Source organism: Aptenodytes patagonicus, chromosome 3, assembly GCF_965638725.1.
Source record: "Aptenodytes patagonicus chromosome 3, bAptPat1.pri.cur, whole genome shotgun sequence".
Classification (NCBI taxonomy): Eukaryota; Metazoa; Chordata; class Aves; order Sphenisciformes; family Spheniscidae; genus Aptenodytes; species Aptenodytes patagonicus.
Genome location: NC_134951.1, coordinates 26,328,651 through 26,353,502, shown reverse-complemented (window position 1 = coordinate 26,353,502; position 24,852 = coordinate 26,328,651). Strand labels below are relative to the sequence as shown.

Below are 24,852 nucleotides of genomic sequence, written 5' to 3'. Positions count from 1 at the left end.
TGAAGAAAAATGAGTGCAAAAATAGAATATCAAGTACTTCAGCAGTACTTCAGCACTTTACTTTGGCGCTCTGAAAATTTAACTGAAGGAGAGAATAAATCCTTCTTTTACCTTTAGATGTCACTTAGGACACACTGAACACTTGTTGCATCCCAATAGTCCACCCAGAACAGGCACAAGCAGTGTTTGACAAGGTGCCTCCTCTCAGTTGGCTGCTTGTACTTCTTGCAATGTAGTGGCATATACAGGGAACAGATGATTTGGAGTCATTGTTAACTCATGCTCTAGAGATTTCCACCTTCTTTTCTAAAAAAACTTCAGAGATTAGGAGCTGTAGACTTCTCTGAATAAATAAATCTGTTTACAAATTCATTCCTTTCAGTCTAGTATTTTCATGAATCTTTTGCTGTCAAACTGTCCTGACTTTCATTAGATTTCCAGCTTTCACTTACACTTAAGACTGTAATTATTATAGTTGAAGCCATAGTTTGTTTTTTAAATTGCATATTGTTCTTGATAACCAAATCTTGTTTAGGCAATTAAATGCAGCAGCTGATGTCTTGTGTATTTGTGGTAGTTCCCTTTAGTCTTGCTTACTGTCAAGATATACAAAGCTATTTCTCCTTGCATTATATTTCTTACTGAGAATTTCTCAAGGTCTTAATAGAATTGTGAGGATTTTTTTTTCATAAACTATTTATTTTTTCAAGCTGGGAAGTCTTCCGTTTTGTTGTTGTTGTTATTTTGTGTTAGAAGAGTTGGTGGTGTATCTAGATGTCTAAAGGAATACCCATGATACAGAAAAGGCAAAAAAAGCTAAGAAAATGTATCCATGTTTGACAGTGATGCTTACGTTGAATGAGTAAAAAATAGCTGTTTTTATTTTGGCATGCCAGGTTTTAGTAATATTTCTTTTTTCTTGTCATGTCATAATATTTTGAAATATCCCGCACTGAATCCCGATAAAATCTGACAAATTATTTCATGAAAATCTATGGTGAATGGATGTTGCCATTCAGATTTCCTTCAAGATAACTACTTTTATAGTGAAAATCTTTTCAAGAAGTAATCTTCAGAGTCAAATTCTAGTTCTTTTTTCCTTTAACTTATGATGGTATTGCAGAAGGTACCCCCAAATATGAAATAAGTATAACCTATCAATTGTTCCTAAAGCATGAGTCACCAATCTTTGATATTTTTCCACTGTTCTGAAGGCCTTTTGTGGTTCTGTATTTGTTAAAAATATATTCTGTCAATAGAAAATAGCTGTGTTTTTAGATGTGTTTCCAGCCTTGTAGTCTGCAGCTTTCTATAGTTTTAGAATTGATCTTTAATTTCGTTGTCATAGAAAAGAATATTTTTTGTTTCAGAAGTCATAATTAATGCTGCTATCTCTGAGTGGTAACTGTCTTGTGTTCCTGAATATTTTATGTACATTTTGTTTTAAGTTGCTTTTTTGTCAGCTCCTGGCTATCAATGTTCATATACTCAGAGGATTTTGAGTTTCTATTTGTTGTGTTCTTTCATCATTTGTGTAGCTTTTGTCATTGCATCTGCTACTGTAAGGTTCTGGAAATCTATCTTTGTGGGGTTTTTTTCAGATTTTAATCTGTTCCCTACCCTCCAATCTATTCTTACCACTTAAATTTAAAACTCCCCCCTGCATGGCTCACAAGATCAATCAGAGATTCTAGTTATGTCCCTAGCCACATCAAGATGCTTCATGCAAAGCAGAAAGAATTGCAAGAACTGCATGAGGTTTTTTCCCTTTCCCTTTCCCACTTTTTCTTAATGTTTTCAGAACCTGAGTGTTTTTGTGGGATTTTTTTTTTGTTGGTTGGTTTTTTTTTCATGCCTTCGTAACCTTCCTTTAGGATTTTTAAAAGCCATCTTAAACATGTTGGAACTCTCCTTTAATTACCATTTCTTCTCAACTATTGCTTTCTATCTGTAATAGGTAATATGTACCACAAAATGTACCACGTGCAATTTGATCACAATTTCTGCTGCAGTAGCAATGCCATCTTTACTCCACAGAAGACAGAAATTGAATGTTGTTATTTGTGGTGAAATCTTTTTCATGGGACAGACAGGTATCTCTTGGCCTAAGCTGAACCACAACCTAATGTACCACATGGCAGTGGTATGGGTCAAAACTGACTTCAGTCTTTAAGGGGGGGGGGAAATCACATTTTGTCTTTGAAAACAATTAAGGGTTGTTCTTTTTTCTCTCCATGCTGGTGGGTTGTGGAGCTTTTCACAGGTGAAGGAAAAATTTCCCAGGGAAGGAATAAATGAAAAGTAAATCAGAAAAGTTCACGATAGTATTATACCCAATATGTAAAGTAATTACTTTAACAAGCTAATTAACTTTAATGGACTGTCCCACTATTCCCTTGTCTCCTTTACTGACCTGCCTATTGAAGCTTTCTGTAAACTTAGTGCTCTATTTGCATAGCTGCAAATAATTTGAAGCTGCTATTGTTGGTTAATCTAGAATCTGAACCCGGTTTAATTGCTAGGAATTATAATGAAATGTTCAGGGTGCAGGCAGTAGAGAAGGATACATAATTCATAGATTTTTTTCCTGCTGTGAAGAAGTAAGGAAATGTGTGAAACTACACAGATGAAAATGAGGTGTTTGATGAAGAAGAAGAACGGTCTGTGAGGGGCAATTGAATATCTGGGTTAAAATTTCAGAAGTGGTAAGGGAAAAAATGATAGCAACATGTGCAATAATGTTCATTTGCACACTGTTGGGACTTTTAAAACAGTCTGTAGATGTTACTTAATCAAAATTTATTGACATTTCAAATGAGTTAGGAAACTAAGGACTCCTTGGAAAAACCTATTCTATTTATGGGACACAGTAGCAATGCTTTTACAGAGTTAAGCTTCGGATTGGAATTGAATCAATAACACACAAACTTAAAATTCTTGAGAACGCAGTGGGTGCAGCCTGGTTCAGAGTGAAGGATAGCTCTACACAAAAGATCTTTTGTATTTTGATTCTTCAAAAACTATATCTGAAATCATTTATCGTGAGTTGAGAAGTAGCAGTCTTATGTGCCTGCAATAAAGAAAGAAAAAACTCTTGCATATGTTGTGCTAAACACCATCTATATACAATGAAATCTGTTTTTAATAATATTAAAACTCTTCTACAATATAAATATCATTTTTAGAATACTGTATTTTCTCTTAGAATTAGTCAGGTTTACTTTTTATATTAGAAAAGTAAATTCGCTGAGTGTAGTATGTCCAATGTAGGTGACAAACCTCATAAAGCAGTATGGAGAGCTTCAAAATACATGAAAAATTGATAGAACAGTAAATTACTCACCATGTCAGCAATTAAAAATAGTAAGCTTGCTGTCTAGCTGAGCTATTTAGTGTGCTAGCTTAAAGGTTTTGCCTCTTAGCCACAGTAAAAATACCTATGTCACAATGTTCATTGTTGCTAATACTTTCTTTCCTACCAGAAGACATCTGGCTGTTAGAAAGAGATAAGCAACACTTTGCTACTGTTACTGGGAACCCTAAAATATCCACTAAAAGAGCTTGGGAGCAGGCATGATACAGGCAATATTGCTTATCAAACTCTGTGTTCACTTGGCACAGACCAAGACTGGTTGACTAAATGAACAGGAATACATTCGGTTAAATTAAAAAAAAATCAACATTTACTATTGAGAAGGAGCACAGAAGCAACTCACCTCCTGGTAGAAGTGGTGTTGCTGTATAGTGTTACTGAGAAAGGATCTAGTTCATGATAGTTATATCATTTAGCAATAAGGAAGTTGACTAAATTCTATGCCCAAATTTCAAAATAAATAGACATTCACTGGCTTCCAGAATATGCATTATTATAAACAGCTGTTATGTGGTTGCACTCTGATAGGAATTTGGTGGAAGAGGTTTTCTCTTTCCCCACCCCACTATTCACTCAAGGAACCAACATCACAAATATTTTTATATTGGCGTTAGCAATAGACTCCCTGCAAATAACACTATTTTAATTATGTATAGAATCAGAGTGCCCATGGCATCTCTTCGGAAAACATCTTTTATGAACCTTCCCCCCCCCCCCCCCCCAATTTTCTCTGGCTTTTTCATTTTTCTGTGGCCACTTTTTTTTTTTTTTTTTTTCATTTGCAAATACAACGGACATAAAATTTAGAAGGGGCATATCTACAAAAACATAATACATCTGTTGCCTGATACTCTATGAGGCCATGTATTAACAGGCTGTGTACAACTAAGTTTGTTTTGGGGGGGCTTTTTGGTTTTGGTATTAATATGTATTATTTGAGCACATACTTGCCCTATTGCTTATTTTGTCTTCTGTGACATTTGGGAGAGATTTTTCTCACGGAACCAACAGATATTACTCTTGCTTAACAAGCTACCAAATAGGAAATCCAGAGCCTGTGCAAAATGTGTTGTTGCTTTCTTTATATAATAACAATATTTTAAAGTAAAATATAGCAGCTTCATAAAATAGAATGGAAAAGTTTTAAATCAGTTTCAGGAAGTTTTGTTTTTTGTTTCAGTTCTTCATTGTTAGGCTAAAATTTTCCCCAAATAAGATGCATTCAACATTTTACGTCAAACTGTCATAGGTACTCTTTGTCACGTTATACTGCTGGTACAGCCCAGAAATTGTATTTCATTACATTATAATTTCAGACAAGGGAGACAAGTTTTATGAAGCTTGGGGTACCTAAATGTACCTATGAGGTATGTTGGTTGCATGGTACTTGTTTAAAGTTATCTTCTGGTAATTACCAGACAGTATTTGTGGGGGAACACCAAGTTTTTCTGTTTGCTTATAATTATCATCTTAAATTGCTGTGCACAGACAAACGGAGGAAAAAAACCCAGTTAGGAATGTATTACTAGAAAATTGCATTGTTCCCCACTACCTTTATTACTGGGGGAAAACTTTATGGTTCATGTAGAAATAAAGTTACTTTTTGCCACTTAAAAATAGCCTAAACAAAAAGTCAGAGGCTTTTACTTAATGATACAACCGTAAGTACAAAATAATATGGTCAATGTAAGGAAAACATGTTAAAAATGTAGATAAGTCAACTTGCTTGGCAAGATGTACTAAGGATGTAAACATTTGCCTTAGCTCTATGTCAAGATACATTTTAGAAACGACAGGAAAAGCTTTAAACTTAAAGGTTAATCCAAATTTCAACAAAACCTAGCAAGGGTAATTTTACCATTGGAGAGTATCAATGAAACACATACCATCACTGAATTGAGTAAATACAGTGTTATTTGTCTAACTCGGTGCTTAACATCCTTAGGAAAAAAGTGCTAGAGCTGCAGAAAGCTTTCATCCCAAGGGAAAACCAAGAGTTTAGAAATACTAAGGATGCAGTTTGGACATGTATTTAGGGCTATACCTACATGGTGGGTTGGTTTGCTTGTTTGGTTGGTTTTAATGTTACCACATGAACATACTAAGACGACTGTTTACTTGTTTTAATATTATCATTGCTTGGCTGCAGTCAAGCCAAAGTTTCATCCAAGTAGTATATTTGCTGATCACACTTGAATTTTCAAATTCCGCTACCCAAATTCTGAAACTATGTCCACTTGAAGATACAAACCAAAACTAATGTCAAAGATGCTAAGAGTCAGCATCTCAGCAACCACATCATATTACACAGTGAACAGATAGGACACTAACCCATAATACATGAAAAAAAATCGGTGTTCTCAGACAGAAACATTTTATAGTCCTCCTTATAAATGTGAAGAAACTCCTAATGCCAGATAGATCTAATGCTGCAAGCTCACTACATGAGGACTTCCTGTAGACTTCATTGGGAATTCAGTATAGATCAAGTATTTTCAGAACTGAATCCTAATTTGTTACTAATCAGTCCATAAAACCTCATCTGAAGTTGCCTAGACTTTTCAGTCAGATAAAGACTGGCTATTTCTTGAGATTCCCATATTAAACATAGAAATGCACCTGGAAATATACTATTATTTGCAGTAGCTCTATCAAGAAGGACTCAGCTGAGATATCATTTCTTGTTTTAACGAAGTCTTTATTTTTCCTTAAATATAATAATAATGGTCTAATACTAATATAGTATATCATGGTCTAAAAGTAAGTTAATATCTCCATTAGGAGGGAGTTATATATGTGAGTCATTTTTGATACAGAATACTTTTCTACTAACTGTATTTCTTCCTATGGAAGAAAGAGGAATAAATAATCTTTCAGATAGCAAGTTTCAAAAAGAAAAGAGTTAAAAGATAAATTACATGATATGACATAATGAAGAGTTAAAACAGGAAAATATTGAACAGATAGGCCAATTAAATTCAGTTTCAGTGTATAGTGTTTGGGGGGTTTGTTTTGTTTTTGTTTTTTGTTTTTCTTTTCAAATGAACTGAAAAGCAAGATTTGAATTTAGATTGAACTAAATCTCAGCTGATAGAAAGTGAAAGAGACAATTTTCTATGACAAATTCAAAGTTATTTGCTGGCTGGAGAGAGAGTCTCATAAACACATTTTTAACTAGCTTGTTTCTTAGAATGGTGTGGTTTAACCTCAGTTGGCAACTGAGTACCACACAGCCACTTGCTCCCCCCCCCCCCCGGTGGGATGGGGGAGAGAATTGGAAGAGTAGAAGTGAGAAAAACTCATGGGTTGGGATAAAAACAGTTTAATAATTGAAATAAAATAATAATAGCAATAATAATACTAATGTGATAATAATAATAATAATACACTAAGCAAGTGATGCACAGTACAATTGCTCACCACCCGCCAACTGATGCCCAGCCAGTCCCCGAGCAGCGGTCACCCCCCGGCCAGCTTTCCCCAGTTTATGTACTGAGCATGACGTCACATGGTATGGAATGTCCCTTTGGCCAGTTTGGCTGTGCCCCCTCCCAGCTTCTTGTGCACCTCCAGCCCTCTCAGTCAGTAGAGCACGGGAAGCTGAAAAGTCCTTGACTAGTGTAAGCACTACTTCGCAACAACTAAAACATCGGTGTGTTACCAACATTGTTCTCATCCTAAATCCAAAACACAGCACTGTACCACCTACTAAGAAGGAAATTAACTCTATCCCTGCCGAAACCAGGACAAATGGCACTAGCAGATGTTTATGAAATGGATAGAAACAATAGGAAATACAGAGACAAATTTTTCCCACCTTTACCCTCACAGCTTTTAACAACCATCATTCCTGAACCGAACAGTTCATCCAGCTATCACAGTTAAAAACTACTGATGGACTGTCCTTCACTAGTTCTTTATAAATATTTATGGCTTTTGGCTTCCATTGCATCTTTTAGCAGTGAGTTCCACACGTACTACATGAAGACACTTTCAGAGATGATATACATAATTATAAAGGACTGATAAATCAGAATAAAAAATAAATAGCTTGACTGTGGCAATATGAGCATTCCTTGTACTCGTCAAACTAGCTCAGACTTTCTCATTCTCATTGAACTTTACTTCCACAAGAATGAGGACAAAATAAAAATTGTCAAAATTTTGGAATGACATATTTAATACTAAAAAAAAAAAATATGACAAATGTTATATAATGTTACAGTATGATGTCTAATGTGTTTTACACATGTCAGGGAAAACTGGGGAGTTGAATATTGATTTCGAGATTGATCTTTTTTTGTTTAAGTAATGCAAACCCCTCAATCAGTTCTGAATCAGTTGGTAGTCAGTTACAGTACCTTTTCTCCCAAAGTTTTTGTCTAAGTCCTCCTTAGATCATGAGAGGTCTTCTGGATAGTCTTGACAGCAACTTGACATGAAAGGTGCTTGTCGTCAAGGCACTGCTAAATCCAGGAGAGGTGGTGATATGGTTATATATGGTAATATTAGGTAATATGAATGAACTCCTTTTAACAGTGTCATAAGCAGTGATAGTATTTTGGTAAAAATTGGATTCGTACTGTGGGATATATGTATCAACCTAGACTGGAAGGAGTGAACCACACGGGTTATGATGTGGGCTGCTGAATGCAAATAGGAGGGGGATAGGAATATACTCATGTGCAGAAACACAGAGATAGAGAAATCACATGCAGAGCATACAAATAGCCCCCTTACTCAGTAGGTCTTGGCAGCATGGGATAGTATATAATACAAAAATAAGGGATAATGTAATTTAAAAAGATTGTTTCCAACAAGACTGTTGAGTGATGTGATGACTGAGACTAATGCTGTTCTGTAGACCGATCCTATTGAGCATGGTACTTGTTCACAGCTGTCGGTCAGGCTCTTGCACTATGATTGGTTAGTCATGGGATTGTGTTACTCCTGGAGAAGAGGGATAAAGTCATTTTTTAAATATAATACCTCTATTTTTCATTTAGAAAAGTGGATGTGCATGCACATATCTGTAGCACAAACCTGACAGACCTGATTCAGGCTAGAGGTGTCAGAGGATCACTGAGCACAGCTGGGGTTTTATGGCTTTATAATTTCTGTGAGCACTAGGCAAGCTGCTGCCTTCTTTTAGACTGGAAAGGATTTCTTCCTGTGCTGTCAAAATGAGTCAAGATGGTAGAATTTTATAAATACATCCATGTATGTGTATACAATCTTCCCCAAAATAGGTAAGGACTAGGTTATTCAGGAAATTATTTTAGATTGACGTTCTTATGATATAGTAGATGATAAGTGTCTAGTATCAGTACATGTTTTATAGGAAAAAGGTAACAGGAATTAAACTCCTGAGGCATCTTGCTATGATGAAGCAATAGACTAGTACTTCCTTAAATATTATGGCAGTATGATTCTGTGGGAGAACATACTGTCAAAGAAGTTGGCTTGAAATGGTGTAGAAAGGAATATGTCACAGCAGCCCTCATAAAAAGTTACTGCAAGTATCGGGGATAGTGAGCAATAGAAAGATTTCTGTTTCAAATTTGCCGATATATTTGTTTCTGGTTTTTTATCCAATATTTGAAGACAGATGTATAAGCAACCTAGGAAACAACTGAAATCATTCTGATCTTTCAACCTTGCTGACTTAATATATTTTGGACACAGGTCAAAGATATCTCTTTTCTGCTTTCCATATGGGACATGATTCTTGCATTTTGGTTGTATAGTACCCCATTTTTCTGTTCACTCCCGTGGCATCCCTTCCTGGTGAGCAAGACATCCTGTAGCCTTTGGAAATTGTTCAAGAGCTGTAGGTTGAGGAGGATTCCAGTTGTCCCTTTTATAAGCTCTAGACAGTTATGCATAAAGTTAGTTGCTACTGTTTACTCCATTGTCTTTTATATACCAATTCTCAGTAAAGTACACTGAATTCTGAAAGGACAAAGACTCCTGAAGTTTTTTTTCTACTGTCAGCTGTAGGTAAGACCTTAGAGCTGGCTTCAGATTACTTTATTCAGATTTATAATTTAGGCACATGAAATGAAATGTTGAAACCTAGCATATGTCTAGTTTCCAGGAGACATCTCTGAGACAGGCTCTTCAGATCCAAGGAGGTACAAAGTCAGATGGACTCCCATACCTTGGGCTATCTGTGACTGTTAGATGTAGGGTCTTTTTAATAATGAACTCTTTTCATACTCTGCCATAAAGATATTTAATTGTTAGACCTGTCACTTATTGTTTGTAAGCTCTAGGAAATGTAAACGTATTTAAGGGAAAATGAAAGTGCATGTTATATAACCAAAACATAATACTTCACTGATGGACAAAAACATGCTAGATGTATTACATTAGAGTATTATAAAATGTGACTGCACAGTTCAGTTAATCTATCTTAGTATATACATAGAGATTGAATAATATTTATGAAATTTCCTTATCTTGGTAATTTTATCTTCTATTTTGATTAGATGAGGTTTTTTTGTTTTTTTGGGTTTTTTTTTTATGGAATCTTAGTAAACTCCATAGTTCTAAGACAGGTGTTTAGAAAATACATATGTTTTGTGAGATATTATTATGAAACAGAAATGCAGTTTTATAAAGTTTTTAAGAGGAAATGTACATTTTTTTTAGAAAATAAGTTAAACTCTATACAGTTGTATCCTTGAAAGACCTGAAATGCTGTCTATTAGCACCTCCTGCTCCCCCAGTCTGCAGCCAGGAATCAATGAGTTATGTTCTTTTACCAGATATTGTGTAACTCTATTGTAAGATAACAGGATTTCATTGATTTATGGTCTGAGAGATCCATAATAGAGGTTCATAAAAGAAGATAGAGAAACAATAATGAGATTTTTCTTATTTTTTATTAGCAAACATGTCAGATAGATTGATCCTAAACTCATTCCCCATAGTCACTGCGGAAGGGCACAGTCTAGAAGAGCTCTTAAAAATATTCTTACATTCATCCTTTAGAGACTGTTGTTAAACATACCCGTATATGGACTGAGCTTTTAAATACAGAAAACTGTTGGGTTTTTTCCTTAGTTAGAAGAGACAATGTGACTTCTGTAAATGAAAAGCTAAGAAGAAAAAAAAAAATATTAAGTATTCCTTCCAATGACTTTTTTTAATTAGTTTTTTTCCCTTGATTTCTGTTTTCCATTAGTTATTTTATAACAAAGCCAAATGGGACACCTAAAATCTTTCATTCAAGAAGAAGGAACTACTCAGCCAATATAAAATTCATAATGGAGAACAGTTACTGAAGTAATTAAATTACTTGCACTGAATGGAAAAACATTTTTCAATTCATTATATTTGTATATTCATTTTAGCTTATTTTGAAAATCTTACAGTAACAATTACAAATGAAAAGACATTATAGAGTATTAGAGAATAAACTCTTTCAGCACAGAAGTGTAGTAGGTACCTGACATACTTAAAAATTCCCACAATATATATTATTTTTATATCATTTAAATAAGTTTTTCACAACAGTTATGTCTGAAAATACAAAAAAGTATCTCTGCATGTTTGTATTTTCCTTAGCTGTTGTGACTAAAAATAAACAATTCTGGGAGATTAGCGTGTGCATGAAAAGTGACAATTGCAGTGGCAAATAATAAATATTTCATAATAAGATTGATGGTTACTGAACATTGATTAATACATCTTTTTTGAATGTATCTTGTTACATCTTAATCCTATACTAAGAACTCATAATAACTGAAAGTCAAAGAAAAAAGAATAATTGGCAACTACTTTTTAGATGAGCAATTTCTAAATTTTATTGAAGAAATTAAAATTTCCCTATATGGGACACAAGAGAATTTGTTAAGGGATTAATATGAACACAGTAAAAAATTTACATTTTTCAGAATGTTAGCAAAAATGCCCATCTGGATAACGGCAGTAAAAACACTGTAGCTGCAATGTTCCTAAACAAAATACTATGCATGCTGTAAGATCTATATTTTATCGTTACAGCTATTAATAATTACACTCAACTAGGGAAGAATTTTTAAAGCAGAATTTTATTTCTGAAGTGCTCAATTACTATATATTGGTAGCAACAAAAACCCCTGCAATTTAGTTTTATATTTGCTCAATTGTGAGCTTGTTTTAAATTTTCATTTCCTTTCAGCTGCCATATTAACTTTAGGACCCTACACTTATCTTCCCTGGCTCTGGACAGAAGAACTCCTTGAAAGCTATGGAAGAGTGGCTTGCAGTACTCAGGGCCTGGGTTGAATATCACTGTATTGAACAATAAAATCTAATGGATTGCTGTGTCCTAGAACTTAATGTTCCACTTTTGCTGGACAATGAAAACCGTTCATCAGAAAAAACCTAGATGTATAAGGAATTATTGTTCTTTTATTCATCAGCTTGAGAACAGTAATAATCTTCCAGAGGAAGAATATTCTATCCAGAGTGCCATGGAATATTGTCCCTACGATGTTTGTCAAATATCAGAGCAATAATCAAGAAAAATATTTGCTAACACTGTTGAATCAATAAACCAAGATGTTCTTAAAAAAGCTCTTTTCCAAACACCACTTAAAAAAATAAAAAAAATCTTGCCTTTGTCTTTAACCTTCAGCCAAACACAAAGTATGTGCAAGTATAATGTCCAGTGTGAGGTACAACCAAATACACAAAAGAGGCTGAAGACTTTTGTGCACAAAATTAGAATAATTAGAGAGAAAATGCAAAGAGGGTTGCCTTTGGACAATAAAGTTCTGAGTTATGTCATGTCCCATGAGCTGAATTGTAATAGTATTTAAATGCCTTGGATGATGCTCAGGTGTTGATAGTTACTGATCTGGTCACCCTAGCTCTTGCATTTCTAAGGTGAGATTCATCTCAAACTAATGTGGAAGTCTGAAATACCTCAGATGATACGTACTCCCAAAATACTTATTCCTCTCCATTGACTATACAGGGAGACTAGCCCAGATGCAGACCACTGCAATGCCAACAGCTGAAATTAGGTAAGATGAAGCCCATATTTTTCTCCTTATTTCACCAGGCCAAAGTGCTTCTGAGCATGCATGTAAACTTCTGCTCAGACAACATGAGAAACTTAAGCTATATCTTGGGAGGGTATAATTTAAATCATTTTTGGAAAATATATCGAATTTCTGCTTAAATTGCCATTTTAAGCTATCTGATTATGGCCTTATCACTTAAAACTTTATTTGTTTAATGGAAAAAACATAACATGAAATCATTTTATATTAAATTATAATAATTTAGTTTTAAATAAAACAGTTATCAGCATGTTACAATGTAACAGTTAATGAGTGCCATGAGAAGGCAATGAGTAACATTTTACCAGACTTCAAAAATGTTCTATAATAACTTAATAAAAGTTTCAAAATTCGTTATCACAGGCAAAGTACTCGTCTTACTTTTCTCTTTTTAATCATTCCATATGAAACATATATCCAAAATGTTTACCGAGCAATGTTTGTTTGTAATACAATGAAGTTAGTAATGAGCTTAATGAATGTAATAACTTCACAGTGGCTCCATACAGCATGATTATGGAACGGAGTCTTTTGTTTAATGTTTGGTTATTTCATTTTCAAAAGGAATTTTCACAGCATGCTTTCATCTATTAATGTTTAAATTTTTCTCCTGGTTTTGGCTGGGACAGAGTTAATTTCCTTCCTAGTAGCTGGTACAGTGCTGTGTTTTGGATTTAGGATGAGAACAATGTTGATAACACACCGATGTTTTAGTTGTTGCGAAGTAGTGCTGACACTAGTCAAGGACTTTTCAGCTTCCCATGCTCTACCGACTGAGAAGGCTGGAGGTGCCCAAGAAGCTGGGAGGGGGCACAGCCAAACTGGCCAAAGAAACATTCCATACCATGTGATGTCATGCTCAGTACACAAACTGGGGAAAGCTGGCCAGGGGGCCTGCTGCTCGGGGACTGGCTGGGCATTGGTCAGTGGGTGGTGAGCAATTGCATTGTGCATCACTTGCTTTGTATATTTTTATTCTTATTATTAGGATTTTATTCTATTTCAATTATTAAACTGTTTTTATCTCAGTCCACAAGTTTTCTCACTTTTGCTCTTCCGATTCTCTCCCCCATCCCACCAGGGGTGGGGGGAGTGAGTGAGCGGCTGTGTGGTGCTCAGTTGCCGACTGAGGTTAAACCACAACAGCTTTCTACTTTAAATATGTAGGAAAACTGAGCAAATAAAAATGTAGAATTCTTAGACTACTCAATTAAAAGGCTCTGAATCATTGAAATTTACAATCTCTTGTTAAGACTTTCTTCTTGGACTTTTATTCCCTTACTCATCTATGTTTGTTTTCCTTTCTCCCATCCTTTTTATACTGATCAATTTTGGTTTCATTCAAGTTATTTTCTTAGGCCCAGACCGACAAAAAATATTTTAATATAAAATTCCTTGGCAAACTCCTTGTGGTCCCTCAGGACTTAAGGTGTTTGTCAATTTTTTGCTGTACAGCAAGAGCCTTCTGGATTACTCTTAGTCACCAGTTTTCCTGACTCACCTGAAAGCAGCTCTGTCAGTCTCATTCAGCTTCCCAGGGACATTACCCTGTTATCCTGAAAAATTCTCAGGAGAGTATCTAGGCATATTGTAAGACTTGCTAAGCTGCTCCTATGTCTTTATAGCATTAGGGTGAAAAAGAGCTCACCCAAAAACATCCACTCATTCGAATTCATTCTTATCCCAAGCAATATTAAGGTAAAATGCAAATGAAAGTACTTATTCACGGCATCCAGAATAAACAACCATTTACACATGGTTATGGTAACAGGTGAAGAAGGGAGAGAAAAATCATGCTTGATCTAATTACTTTAAATGAGAAAATGAGAAACATCTCACCCTCCCCTTCTCCCTCCCTCTCCCCACTTCTGAACCCTTTCCTGGTAGATTATGTTAGCTGTTATAGTCTTCAATATGAAGAGGAGACAATTTAAACTTTTTCTGTGAAACTTTTATATTTAGTTCTTATCTAGGAGATAGTCTGGCCTCTCTTATCTAGCAAAATAAGTATTGTTTCACTTCATTAGTAATGCAAATAGTCTTGTTAGACCAGCTGTCTGCTCTTATATTTTGTTGAGTTGTCTCCTAACTTATATTTAGCTGTAAGTTCTTCCTTGCCCCAGTGGTGACCTGCAGCTCCAGCTCCACAACATGCAGTGAATCTCCATTTGACTTTACTTTCCTGTGCTTCTGACGCTGAATTCATGCCAGCTCTGAGTCTTGTCTCTCTTTGCCATGAGCAGTTCACCAAAATGGCACACAGACGTCCCAGCTGGAGGGGGGGGGGGGGGGAAGAGGATAATTTTCTGCCATTTTAATGAATTAAATCAGATCACAGAAATTCCAGCAAGAATCAAAGTTGATACACATGAGGAGGGGCAATACAGAAGCAAAGGATTGAGGAAGGAGTAGTAAATGCAGGAAGAGGAAGAACAGAAGAGAATGTCACACTTCTTTTAGGCAGCAGCCACTTATTAGAGCATCTTGTCTGTGTGAAACTGCCACAGTATGTATGTTTCAATGTCACATGTGCCCTCTAACGCAGCTTATAAAGCTATACATTTACAAACATGGGACAAATGCAACTCATTACTTGCTCTTGGTTGATACCAGATACAGTCTTGGCTATCCTGGTGTTACAATAAGTTTGAGGTAATAGACCTCTAACATCCTTTTTTAATATATCTATGCCATATATAGGTATTTCTATACATACATACAGAATATATAATACATATATAGAGAATATATATATACGCACACACATTGTCTTCATGTATTTGCTGCAACCATGACACTTTGTAAACTACTTCCTCTTATTTTGTCACGTAGCAAGGGATGATCCTTGGAAGTTCTCATTTTGACACGTATCTGCATGGATGCTCATATAAATATTTTAGCTGAGAGGATTTCAAAATGGAAGTTGGTTCCAAATTGAAAATTAGGGTACAGTTTTTTCTCTTCAGCTCCTAACCCAGAGACCTCTTATAGAAACTCAGTAAATGTTTTACAATATTTCAAAAATTAAAAAAAAAAAATAAATTAAAAATAGAAATTCTTTTGTGGTTAGATGAATATAGAAATAGCAGAAGTATTCAAAACTAATGCATAATGAGTTTTGTTGGAAGGCTTCCATGTATTTTTTTTAGTCTGAACTAGTCCTTATACAGCTTGTATTTTTAAATCTCATTTTATTTTCTTTATACTTCATTCGATTAATTTTATTTATTATTTTACTATATTTTGGAATGAATAATGTTAATTCAAACACATATAGATATTTGGGTGAATACAAAATGGGAAAAATAGCTAAATTAAGTGAGTTGACAAAAAAAAAATTCCAAACCCCACAGATTTCATATATTTTAATTCTTTCCTGCATTTTCAATTTCATGAAAATGAAGTATCAATAGTTTTCTATGATAAATGTAGATTATCTTTTTGTTATAGTCAAAACAATGTCAAGAACCTATAAAGGAAAAAGGTTTTGGTTTATTGTTCAGACAAAAATATTAAATACTTTCTTTTCTTAGCAAATCCACAACCAAAACCAAAACTGTCCTTCATCTCTACTTCTCTTAATTAAATATAAAGTAGTGTTGCTATACCTGAATTTGAGTCAAACAAGATTTTAACTACTGGAAAATTTTAGCTAGAGAAAAAATATTTTAGTGACAAACCTGTTCATAACAATTTTAATAAAACCTATCACAATCTCTTGATAATGCAATAGAGACTTCAAAAGGCATTATGCTTCTATATCTGATATACTACACATAAGGAAAACATTACTCCATCAAGATTATATGAAAACAGAATGCCTTATTACTTGTGTACACAGTAGATTAGTGTCTGTGTGAGGAAATTATGGAATAAGAATCAAAATTAAAACATCACTTGAAGTACTAGAACATGAAAAATGTTATTTACTCCTCACAATAATCAACAGTAAGAGACCCTCCTCTGCTATCTCTGATCCTGCTACAGCCAGACTGCCTTCAGATCTAGGAGAGTAGCTGAGATGGTTTAATTATTTCCCATTATTTCTTGTGAGAAGCAGTGTTTATCAGCAGAGGTGTAGAATGATACGAATATAACTATAAAACTTTCAAAACCTGGCCCTTTAGTTCTTTATGATGCTGTAACAGGCAGCACGCACAGGAATTGCCTGGAAGTCTGCCTTGTCCCATAGAGCACAGTGCAACATCTAATACGCAGAAATGAGAGATTTGAGGTTCCTGTGCAATCTTCATCCTGAGCCCTCAGGTAAATGCATCATTATATGATGTTATTTGAAAAATTATGTTCTGTTTGTTTGTTTTTTTCCCATGGGATTGCTCTTTAACAGGGTCATTGAATGATTGATACTCAGTGGATGAACAGCTATTTTATGTTTTCTTTAATTCCCGTTCAGTGCACGGCCTCAAATACTGTTTGGCATAGAGCATTCAAACCTGTCACTTGTCCAAGTGACAACCAATTTTGACCCCCTGATGTTAGAAGCTAAGGGCCCAGCTGACATCAGTAGTAGAGATGAAAACTCAACACTTCTGCAAATCAGACCAAGTATTTCCAGAAAATGCCCAAATAATTAGAATAGAATAGAATAGAATAGAATAGAATAGAATAGAATAGAATAGAATAGACTATTTCAGTTGGAAGGGACCTACAACAATCATCTAGTCCAACTGCCTGACCACTTCGGGGCTGACCAAAAGTTAAAGCATGTTGTTAAGGACATTGTCCAAATGCCTCTTAAACACTGGCAGGCTTAGGGCATCGACCACCTCTCTAGGAAGCCTGTTCCAGTGTCTGACCACCCTGTCAGTAAATAAATTCTTCCTAATGTCCAGTTAAACCTCCCTGGTGCAGCTTTGAACCATTCCCACATGTCCTGTCACTGGATATCAGGGTGAAGAGCTCTGCATCTCCCTCTCCACTTCCCTCCTCAGGAAGCTGTAGAGAGCAATGAGGTTGCCCCTCAGCCTCCTTTTCTCCACGCTAGACAAGCCCAAAGTCCTTAGCTGCTCCTCATAGGACATTCCTTCCAGCTTTGCTGCCCTCCTCTGGACACATTCAAGGACCTTCACATCCTTCTTAAATTGTGGGGCCCAGAACTGCACACAGTACTCCAGGTGAGGCCGAACCAATGCTGAATATAGCAGGATAATCACCTCTTTTGACTGGCTGATTATATAACATTATATATATATGTGTATGTGTGTGTATATGAAAAACTTGATTAATGTAAATTAGATTAGATATCACTACTTCTATCCAAGTCAGGCTATCACATGCTAGGCCTTAAAACCAGTTTCAGAAAACATTACCCTTTTCAGAGAAGAGGCAGAACTCAAACATAACTGAAGAATTTGATTTCTTTTGTATTACTCCCCAAACAATAAATGTCTTCAGTTAAAAAAGAAGTGAGAAAGACTTCCAATATTCTTTTTAGACAACATTGGAGAAATCCTCAGTAAAGATCAAAGCATGAAAACTTCTAAAGAGAACTTTGATATTAAGAAATGTGGTTCTTTCTTTACCTCATCTGAGTAATTTCTCTCTGATATAAAGGAGTTCCAAGTCTTCATCTGATTTTAGAGTTAATACCTAATCTGAGCTAAAATTACTCTATTTCTGTTCATATGCAACAAGAATGAATACTGTGTGTGCCCACTTGAAGTAGAGACAACTTTGCTTTAGTTGCATCTTTGCTTTCAGAGCAACCTAATGGCATGACTAAGTCCTACCTATTAGTGTTTCTTGAACACCTCAGAAGAGGTGGTCACATTCACAATGCCTATTGGGACCATGTAGTTTAGACTAATGCCTACACTGTGCCCAGGAAAGATCAAGGGAGCACCGGTCAGTCATGGGCAGATGAGCTTCATGATGAGGGCATTGAGACACTGGAACAGGTTGCCCAAAGAAGTTGTGGATACCCCATCACTGGAAGTGTTCAAGGTCAGGTTGGACAGGGCTTTGAGCAACCTGATCTAGTGAAAGATGTCCCTGCCCATGGCAGGTGGGTTGGACTGGATGATCTTTAAAGGTCCCTTCCAATCCAAACCATTCTGTGATTCTATGATTCTGTGATTTGTTGTTGTTGTAACCTTTAATAGTGTAGACTCTCAAGCAGGAATTGGTGTCAAGTGCCACTGTTCAATTTACTAGTACGGACATAACCAAACTGCTTGTTTTCCATGAATACTCAATTAATATCAAAAGTTAACCTATAACAGTAAAGGCTGCACTGAGTCAGAGGAAGTACACTGCTCTAATGCCAGCATATGGGCACTTAGTCAGAAATTGTGGTACATGATGCACCTCTCAATTGGTAAAGCTTAAATGAAATATTCCTCCTCTTTCTGCAGCCTCAGAAGAAGCACTCTTGTTCTTTGTGGGACTGGGATTCTGTTATTTATTAGTTGAACAGTGATGTCCAGCCTCTCTACAGGTGAACTCAAATAGATGACTTAAAAGCCCTTCCCCGGGCCATGGAGTTGCATTTTGTATACCAGAAAAATGAATGACCATGTGTTTTAAGGACCTCTCCTCCAGATTTTATATCTTTTCCATCGGATATAATATTCAGCTTTGTGGGACTGGAAATGAAATTTCCTTGACAGTACTGGCTTTTTCCTTTTCTCCAAGGAGCACATATGTAATGTTATTAAACCTTTTGTTACATTTTGACATTTGCTGTGTGATGGAGATATTATATTCGAGTCCTATTTCCTGATAAATAACAACTAGAAATAAGTAAGAAGGAAACAAATCAGTTTTTCGTACTACCTTCGGCTTTTGTGTGAGTTAGAGATCTCCCTTCTGTACCAATTCAGGCGGTCATCTGCCACTTTCAGCAGTAACCATGTCCACCTCTCTTTTTCACACAGAACTTGGTTTCCTGCCCTTCAGAAATTCCAGTTAAATAGTCAGTTAACATGTAAAGAGCAATTTCACACTGTATCCACAAACTTTTAGATCTGCCATTACTGGAAACTCTGATGTTGCCCATGGGAAGTCCCACCTGCACATGATGAATGCCACAGAGTGAAGTACTTTCTGTAGGGTCACCCTCTTTGATGTACACATGTGGGCCACAGGATTGCAGTCTAGCCCCTCATTCAGAATTTGTTGCCATTTCTGAATTTGTGTACTACAGTGAAGAGGTTTTGAATGCTTTACAGAAAAAAACGTGTCATACACTGGTTACAAGCTTGCTTCCCAAACCAGCCTTGCAACTAAATTAGCCACTAAGTCATATTTCACTTTCTCATTTTCGTCAGTTAAAACACAAACAGCATTGCTGGTAAAAAACATATTCCTGTCTAGTACACAGTAGCATAGAAATCATACAGCTAAATTAAAACTCTGATAAAATAGGTTGCTTAAAATACTCTCTGAGTGTCATGTTCATATTATCATTATCTTTCTTAGGATAATGGGAAGATTTGAGACTATTTAGCTGTACCTTGTAGAGTTCACATAGATCTGAAAATATTTGTGTGTATTGTGTGTCTGGGAAATAGCTGTTTATTAGAAATGTAGCTAATGAAAGATCTGCTTTGAATGTGCTTTTATAATGTTCTTTTATTCTTTTATTAATATATAAGTTAATTCATATAACAATTTAATATTTCAGCCAGGAGTTTTGCAAACTTTGAAATCCAGAGCTCTGGATATACCAGATAGAATGTTACTACATGTATATTTCATTTAAAAAAGAAAACCAATCCCCAAAGCACTATTTGTAGGAGATAAGTGTGTGTATTTGGACAAATGAGTTATCAGTTCAGTGATATGAACTGCAGCCTACATATAGCAAAAACTTTTAGATTTAGCATATATTGTGTCAATAGCTAAGAGATACTAGCAAATTATATATTTTTGGTATTCCACATATGGTTTTATTTTTTCTTTTCCTTTTAATTATATCACAGTAGTTTCTGTAGGTACACCCAAATTCTAAGTAGCTTGAGATAGCAAATGCCAGTTCATAGAAACATTTAGAGTGCCTGATCTAAGGAGTTTTTAAAATACGCTATGCTCTAAAATGGTCTAAAGAGTGTATGGAAGAGTATGCAAAGTATAGAAGTCCATTTGGGTGAGATGTAGAAACGTGTACAGGGTTGAATGTTTTGACCAACACCTGTAAGAACTATTAAATGCCACTCCCAACATTTTGAAACTAGGGTTTCCTAGTAATCTAGGATATTCAATGAAACTCTGTATGTTGCAGTGAAAAAGGCATCTATATCACTACATTGATTCATCTCAGAGAGACAAAACCTTATTTCAGTTTTTGGGTTTTTTTCAGCTCTGATAACATGTATTATGTCTACTCTAGTATTGGCAAACATAACGTCACACAAGTTATCCCTTAGCTGAGAATTTCTGATGTTGATAAGTTTGAGGGTTTTTTCAGATAATCAACATTTTTGAAAGGGAGAAACTACATTTCTTGTAGTTCTCCGGAGTTATTTAGAAAGAAAAAAAAAAGTCTAAATCTGAAACTTGGAGTATGGTCATACAAAAAAAAGCCACCTGGTAAGCTAAGACATGAATTTACAGCATATCAGGTACTCTGTGGTAACTACTTGAGCGTGTTCATATTAACAAATGATGTGGTGCAATGACAGACTATGGTATGACCCAATGAGGCCCAAGGGCTTGTTGCCTATATGGGACAAATTCTTTGTGTGCAGTCTTTCTTCACGATATCCATAGCTATGCAAGCTAGTTAGCCTGCATTCGGTTGTGTTTAAACATATCTTTTTTATTAAATATATATAGGAGTTAAAACACACAAAACCAGTTCTAGCAAGATAGTTATGTACCAATAATTTATCACCCAAGCTTAACATTAACTAGTGCCCATAACTCTTATTTATCCTTTCTTAACACCTGAGATTTGGTTTCCTGTGAGGTAACTGACACAGCAGGGAGTCAGATGATGAAATTTTGTCATAATTGAATTTGCTTATTTTTTGCTGAATGATTTGACACACGCATGCATACATAGACATGTGTGCACACGTGTGTGCGCACAAGATTGCTTTTCTTCTTTAATTCACAAAAAAGTAGTTTGGATATACAAGTTTTGACCATAAAATGGCTAGAGGTAATGGAAAAGAAAACATTTCTCCAGGATCCCAGGATAATAGTTACTAAACTAGTAATAAATTGAGATTAGATGACAGTGAATCACTGTTGTCAAATCCATTGTAAACAGTACAACAATATATTTGGCTATTTTTCTTCTCTTAAGTACTGTACACATGAATTTTTCAACTATTTACATTAGATTCTTTTTTTCTTTTTCCAGGTTGACTGGTATGAATCTACCTTCTCCTGTTATCAGCAGTAAGAACTGGTTACGACTCCATTTTACATCTGACAGCAATCACCGACGAAAGGGATTTAATGCTCAGTTCCAAGGTAGGAAATGTATAAAAGTGCAGCGAAAAAGTCCTTTACCTTTAAGCATTGCTAAAGTGGTGGTGGTAGAAACTTGTGTTTAAATATCAGGGACATAGTAAAGAGCTGACTCATATTACTACTGCTCTTACACTGAGTAGCTGTTATCCTTGTGTGATCAGGCATCTCTAGAGATTTACTTTTGGAAAAAGTTTCTGTGCTTCACATTGCAGCTTGTGCTAAGTATGTGTTTGCTTGCTCACTTTCTCTATAATTAATTGCTTTGCGTTCAGTCTGATCTTTGTTTTAAAAACATGCCTGGAATGCAACTTGCAGAAAGTCAATTCCACACAAAGGCATGCCCTTATCTAAACATTGTCTTCCTTCATTACTCAAAATCTAACTCTTATCCAGAAGCTATGTTCATCATTTGGAAATTTAACGCATCCCTAGCATAGCACAAATCATATTTCAGGCTCCTGCATAGATTTACGTATACAACTTTAAAACAAGACAAGAGGATGTCAGTGTTGCTGTCAATTGCTGCTTATGTTCACCACGATACTCATTAAAATGTAATTTTTTAGAATGGAATCTTTATTGATTTTTATACTTCATAAATCATTACTCAAGATCAAAGACACTGTAGTTATATTGAAAATAGAAGAGATTCTTAATTTATCTGTGCTTTTAAATTCTGTGCTTACATAAGCTGTTTCAACCATTTTACCCCACACACCATCAAATCATTTATGAGTTTAGACCTTCCTTTTTTCCTGAAACTGTAGGGCCGGTATCACTTTAGAAATGACAAATACACTGCAACAACTCCATGTTTCCGGTGACTATGACATACACATGTAATGCATATAAAAGCACTGAACATACATAGTTCTTTTCTCTTTAAAAAGTTTTTGATAATTTTAGTAAAAAAAGAAATTGTGAAATTCCATTTTATTTTGGCAACTCAACACGAGTATGTATTCTGTGATCGTTTGCACTTATAACTTGTTTTTACAAATTTTACTGAAAATGCATATATAATACCACTATTGGTGACTATGAATTTAAATGAACTGCTTATGTTATTTCTGTGTCTTAAGCCTATTAAATGGAGATCACAAAACAATGGGGTTCATCTTGCTGATGCACCAGAAAACTAAGAATCAACAGAATAACAAAGGAAAGTTTGGAATAGAATAACCAACATTGAAAACTACTTTCTAGTTCTTTTTCAATACATCTTATCTCTAGCCAAATACTTACCATGGAATTAAAGCTTTAGAGAAATATCTGGGGAGATGATTATTTCAAATGTATATGTGTTGCTCTGCATAATATGTCAGATATTGAGTGTAAGGGTAAACTTCACTGATATAGAATACTGCTTGTGAATAAGTGGAAGTATCTTATTACAATTCAGATTCTTACAATTATGGAAATTTCCTTTCTTAACTTAAATCATCCTTTAAAATGCAGGTTTATACCATGTACTGTATTAAATACAAACATAACTGAATTACATGAGCCACAGCTATATATCTTAACAGTTTATATCTTATCTTATCTTGTCGATAGCAATTAAATAAATTTCTATGTTAGTGATATAAATATTATAAACTAAGAGACAGTCTTTCAACACACATAAGATGAAAATTCAGAGTGATATCAAAATCTGGTTAACCTAACAGCTTCATTAATTCCTTTTTATTAGTAATAATAATTGCTTATTATTAACTTTAGTAATTCTTTCTATTACATGTGTATTTGAGAACTAAACAATAATTTGGTATTTTATTTTAAGAAGTAACAATGATATTTATAGCTAGAGAAGCCTACTAGTACCACAGCTCACAGAACAGCAGAGGCTGGAAGGGACCTCTAGAGCTCATCTAGTCCAGTGCCCTCCTCAAAGAAGGGTCACCTAGAGCAAGCTGCCCAGGACTATGTCCAGATGGGTTTTGAATAACTCCAAGACTGGAGACTCCACAAACTCTCTGGGCAAGCTGTGCCAGTGTTTACCCTCACAGTAAAAAAGCTTTCACTTATTTTTAAGTGGAATTTCCTGTGTTTCAATTTGTGCTTATTGCTTCATGTCTTGTCAATGGATAACACCGTGAAGAATCTGGCTCCATCTTCTTTACACACTCTCATTTCATCAGGTATTAATACACACCAACAAGATCCCCTCCCCAAGCCTTCTCTTCTCCAGGCTAAAATACCCCACCTCTCTCAGCCTCTCCCTTAAGTTTTTGTTTTCAGAAGCTTATTTCTGCTAAAATTCAACAATTTTGACAGATATTTCCATCTTAGGTGCTTTTCTCAAGTAAAATAATTATTTGAGCCTATCATGAAAAAAAAGTAAAAAATCCTGTGAAAAACGTGACCTTGTTTTCTGGTGGAAAACCCTAGCAATGATAGGATGCCTCTAATGTCTGATTGTATCCAGGTGTAATTCTTATATTTGTCCTCCTGGCAAATCCTGTAGTATAGCCTATATGACTCTGAGACCTCTGAGAAACATTTTCTTTATGGGTAACTCTTCCAAATAGTTTAAACCAACTATTCCAGAATGCCCACATATAGTTGGGATTGATATGTAGTTGAACTATCCTATCTTTGAGACAGTTAAAGTAAATCCACAGACTTTCTGAAGTAATCATTAAACACTCACTTTACTAATAGACAAGTACCCATTACCAGTCTGACCAAAACCCAAGAATCTTTTTGATTCTTCTTCTGTTTTCCCAGGGTTCCTAGATCTTAGGCAACATCCTCAGGGCATTCAGGACTCTGCTTTCCTACATTACTTAGACTGCTTTCTTCTTTTACTTCTTGCTTAGAAGGAACAGTCCCTTAAATCAGCCTGTGTTGTCTTTTTGTGATTGTTTGCTTAGTTCATTCCTAAAGTGATTTTTTTTTTGTGTGTGTGCATGTGGTAAACAAGAATAATAGCCTCCATTGTTTTGGGAAAATAGGGAAGTCAGTAATTTTGATTGCAGA

General features: G+C 35.3%; 1 protein-coding gene across 1 annotated transcript in view; it reads left to right on the top strand.

The window, feature by feature from the left end:
* Positions 1 to 24,852, top strand: part of CSMD1 (CUB and Sushi multiple domains 1) — a 1,284,461-nt gene that overhangs the window by 752,546 nt on the left and 507,063 nt on the right. The window contains exon 6 of the mRNA XM_076332906.1: positions 21,758 to 21,870. Within this exon, the coding sequence (XP_076189021.1) occupies positions 21,758 to 21,870 (113 nt within the window). The remainder of the gene's footprint in view (positions 1 to 21,757; positions 21,871 to 24,852) is intronic.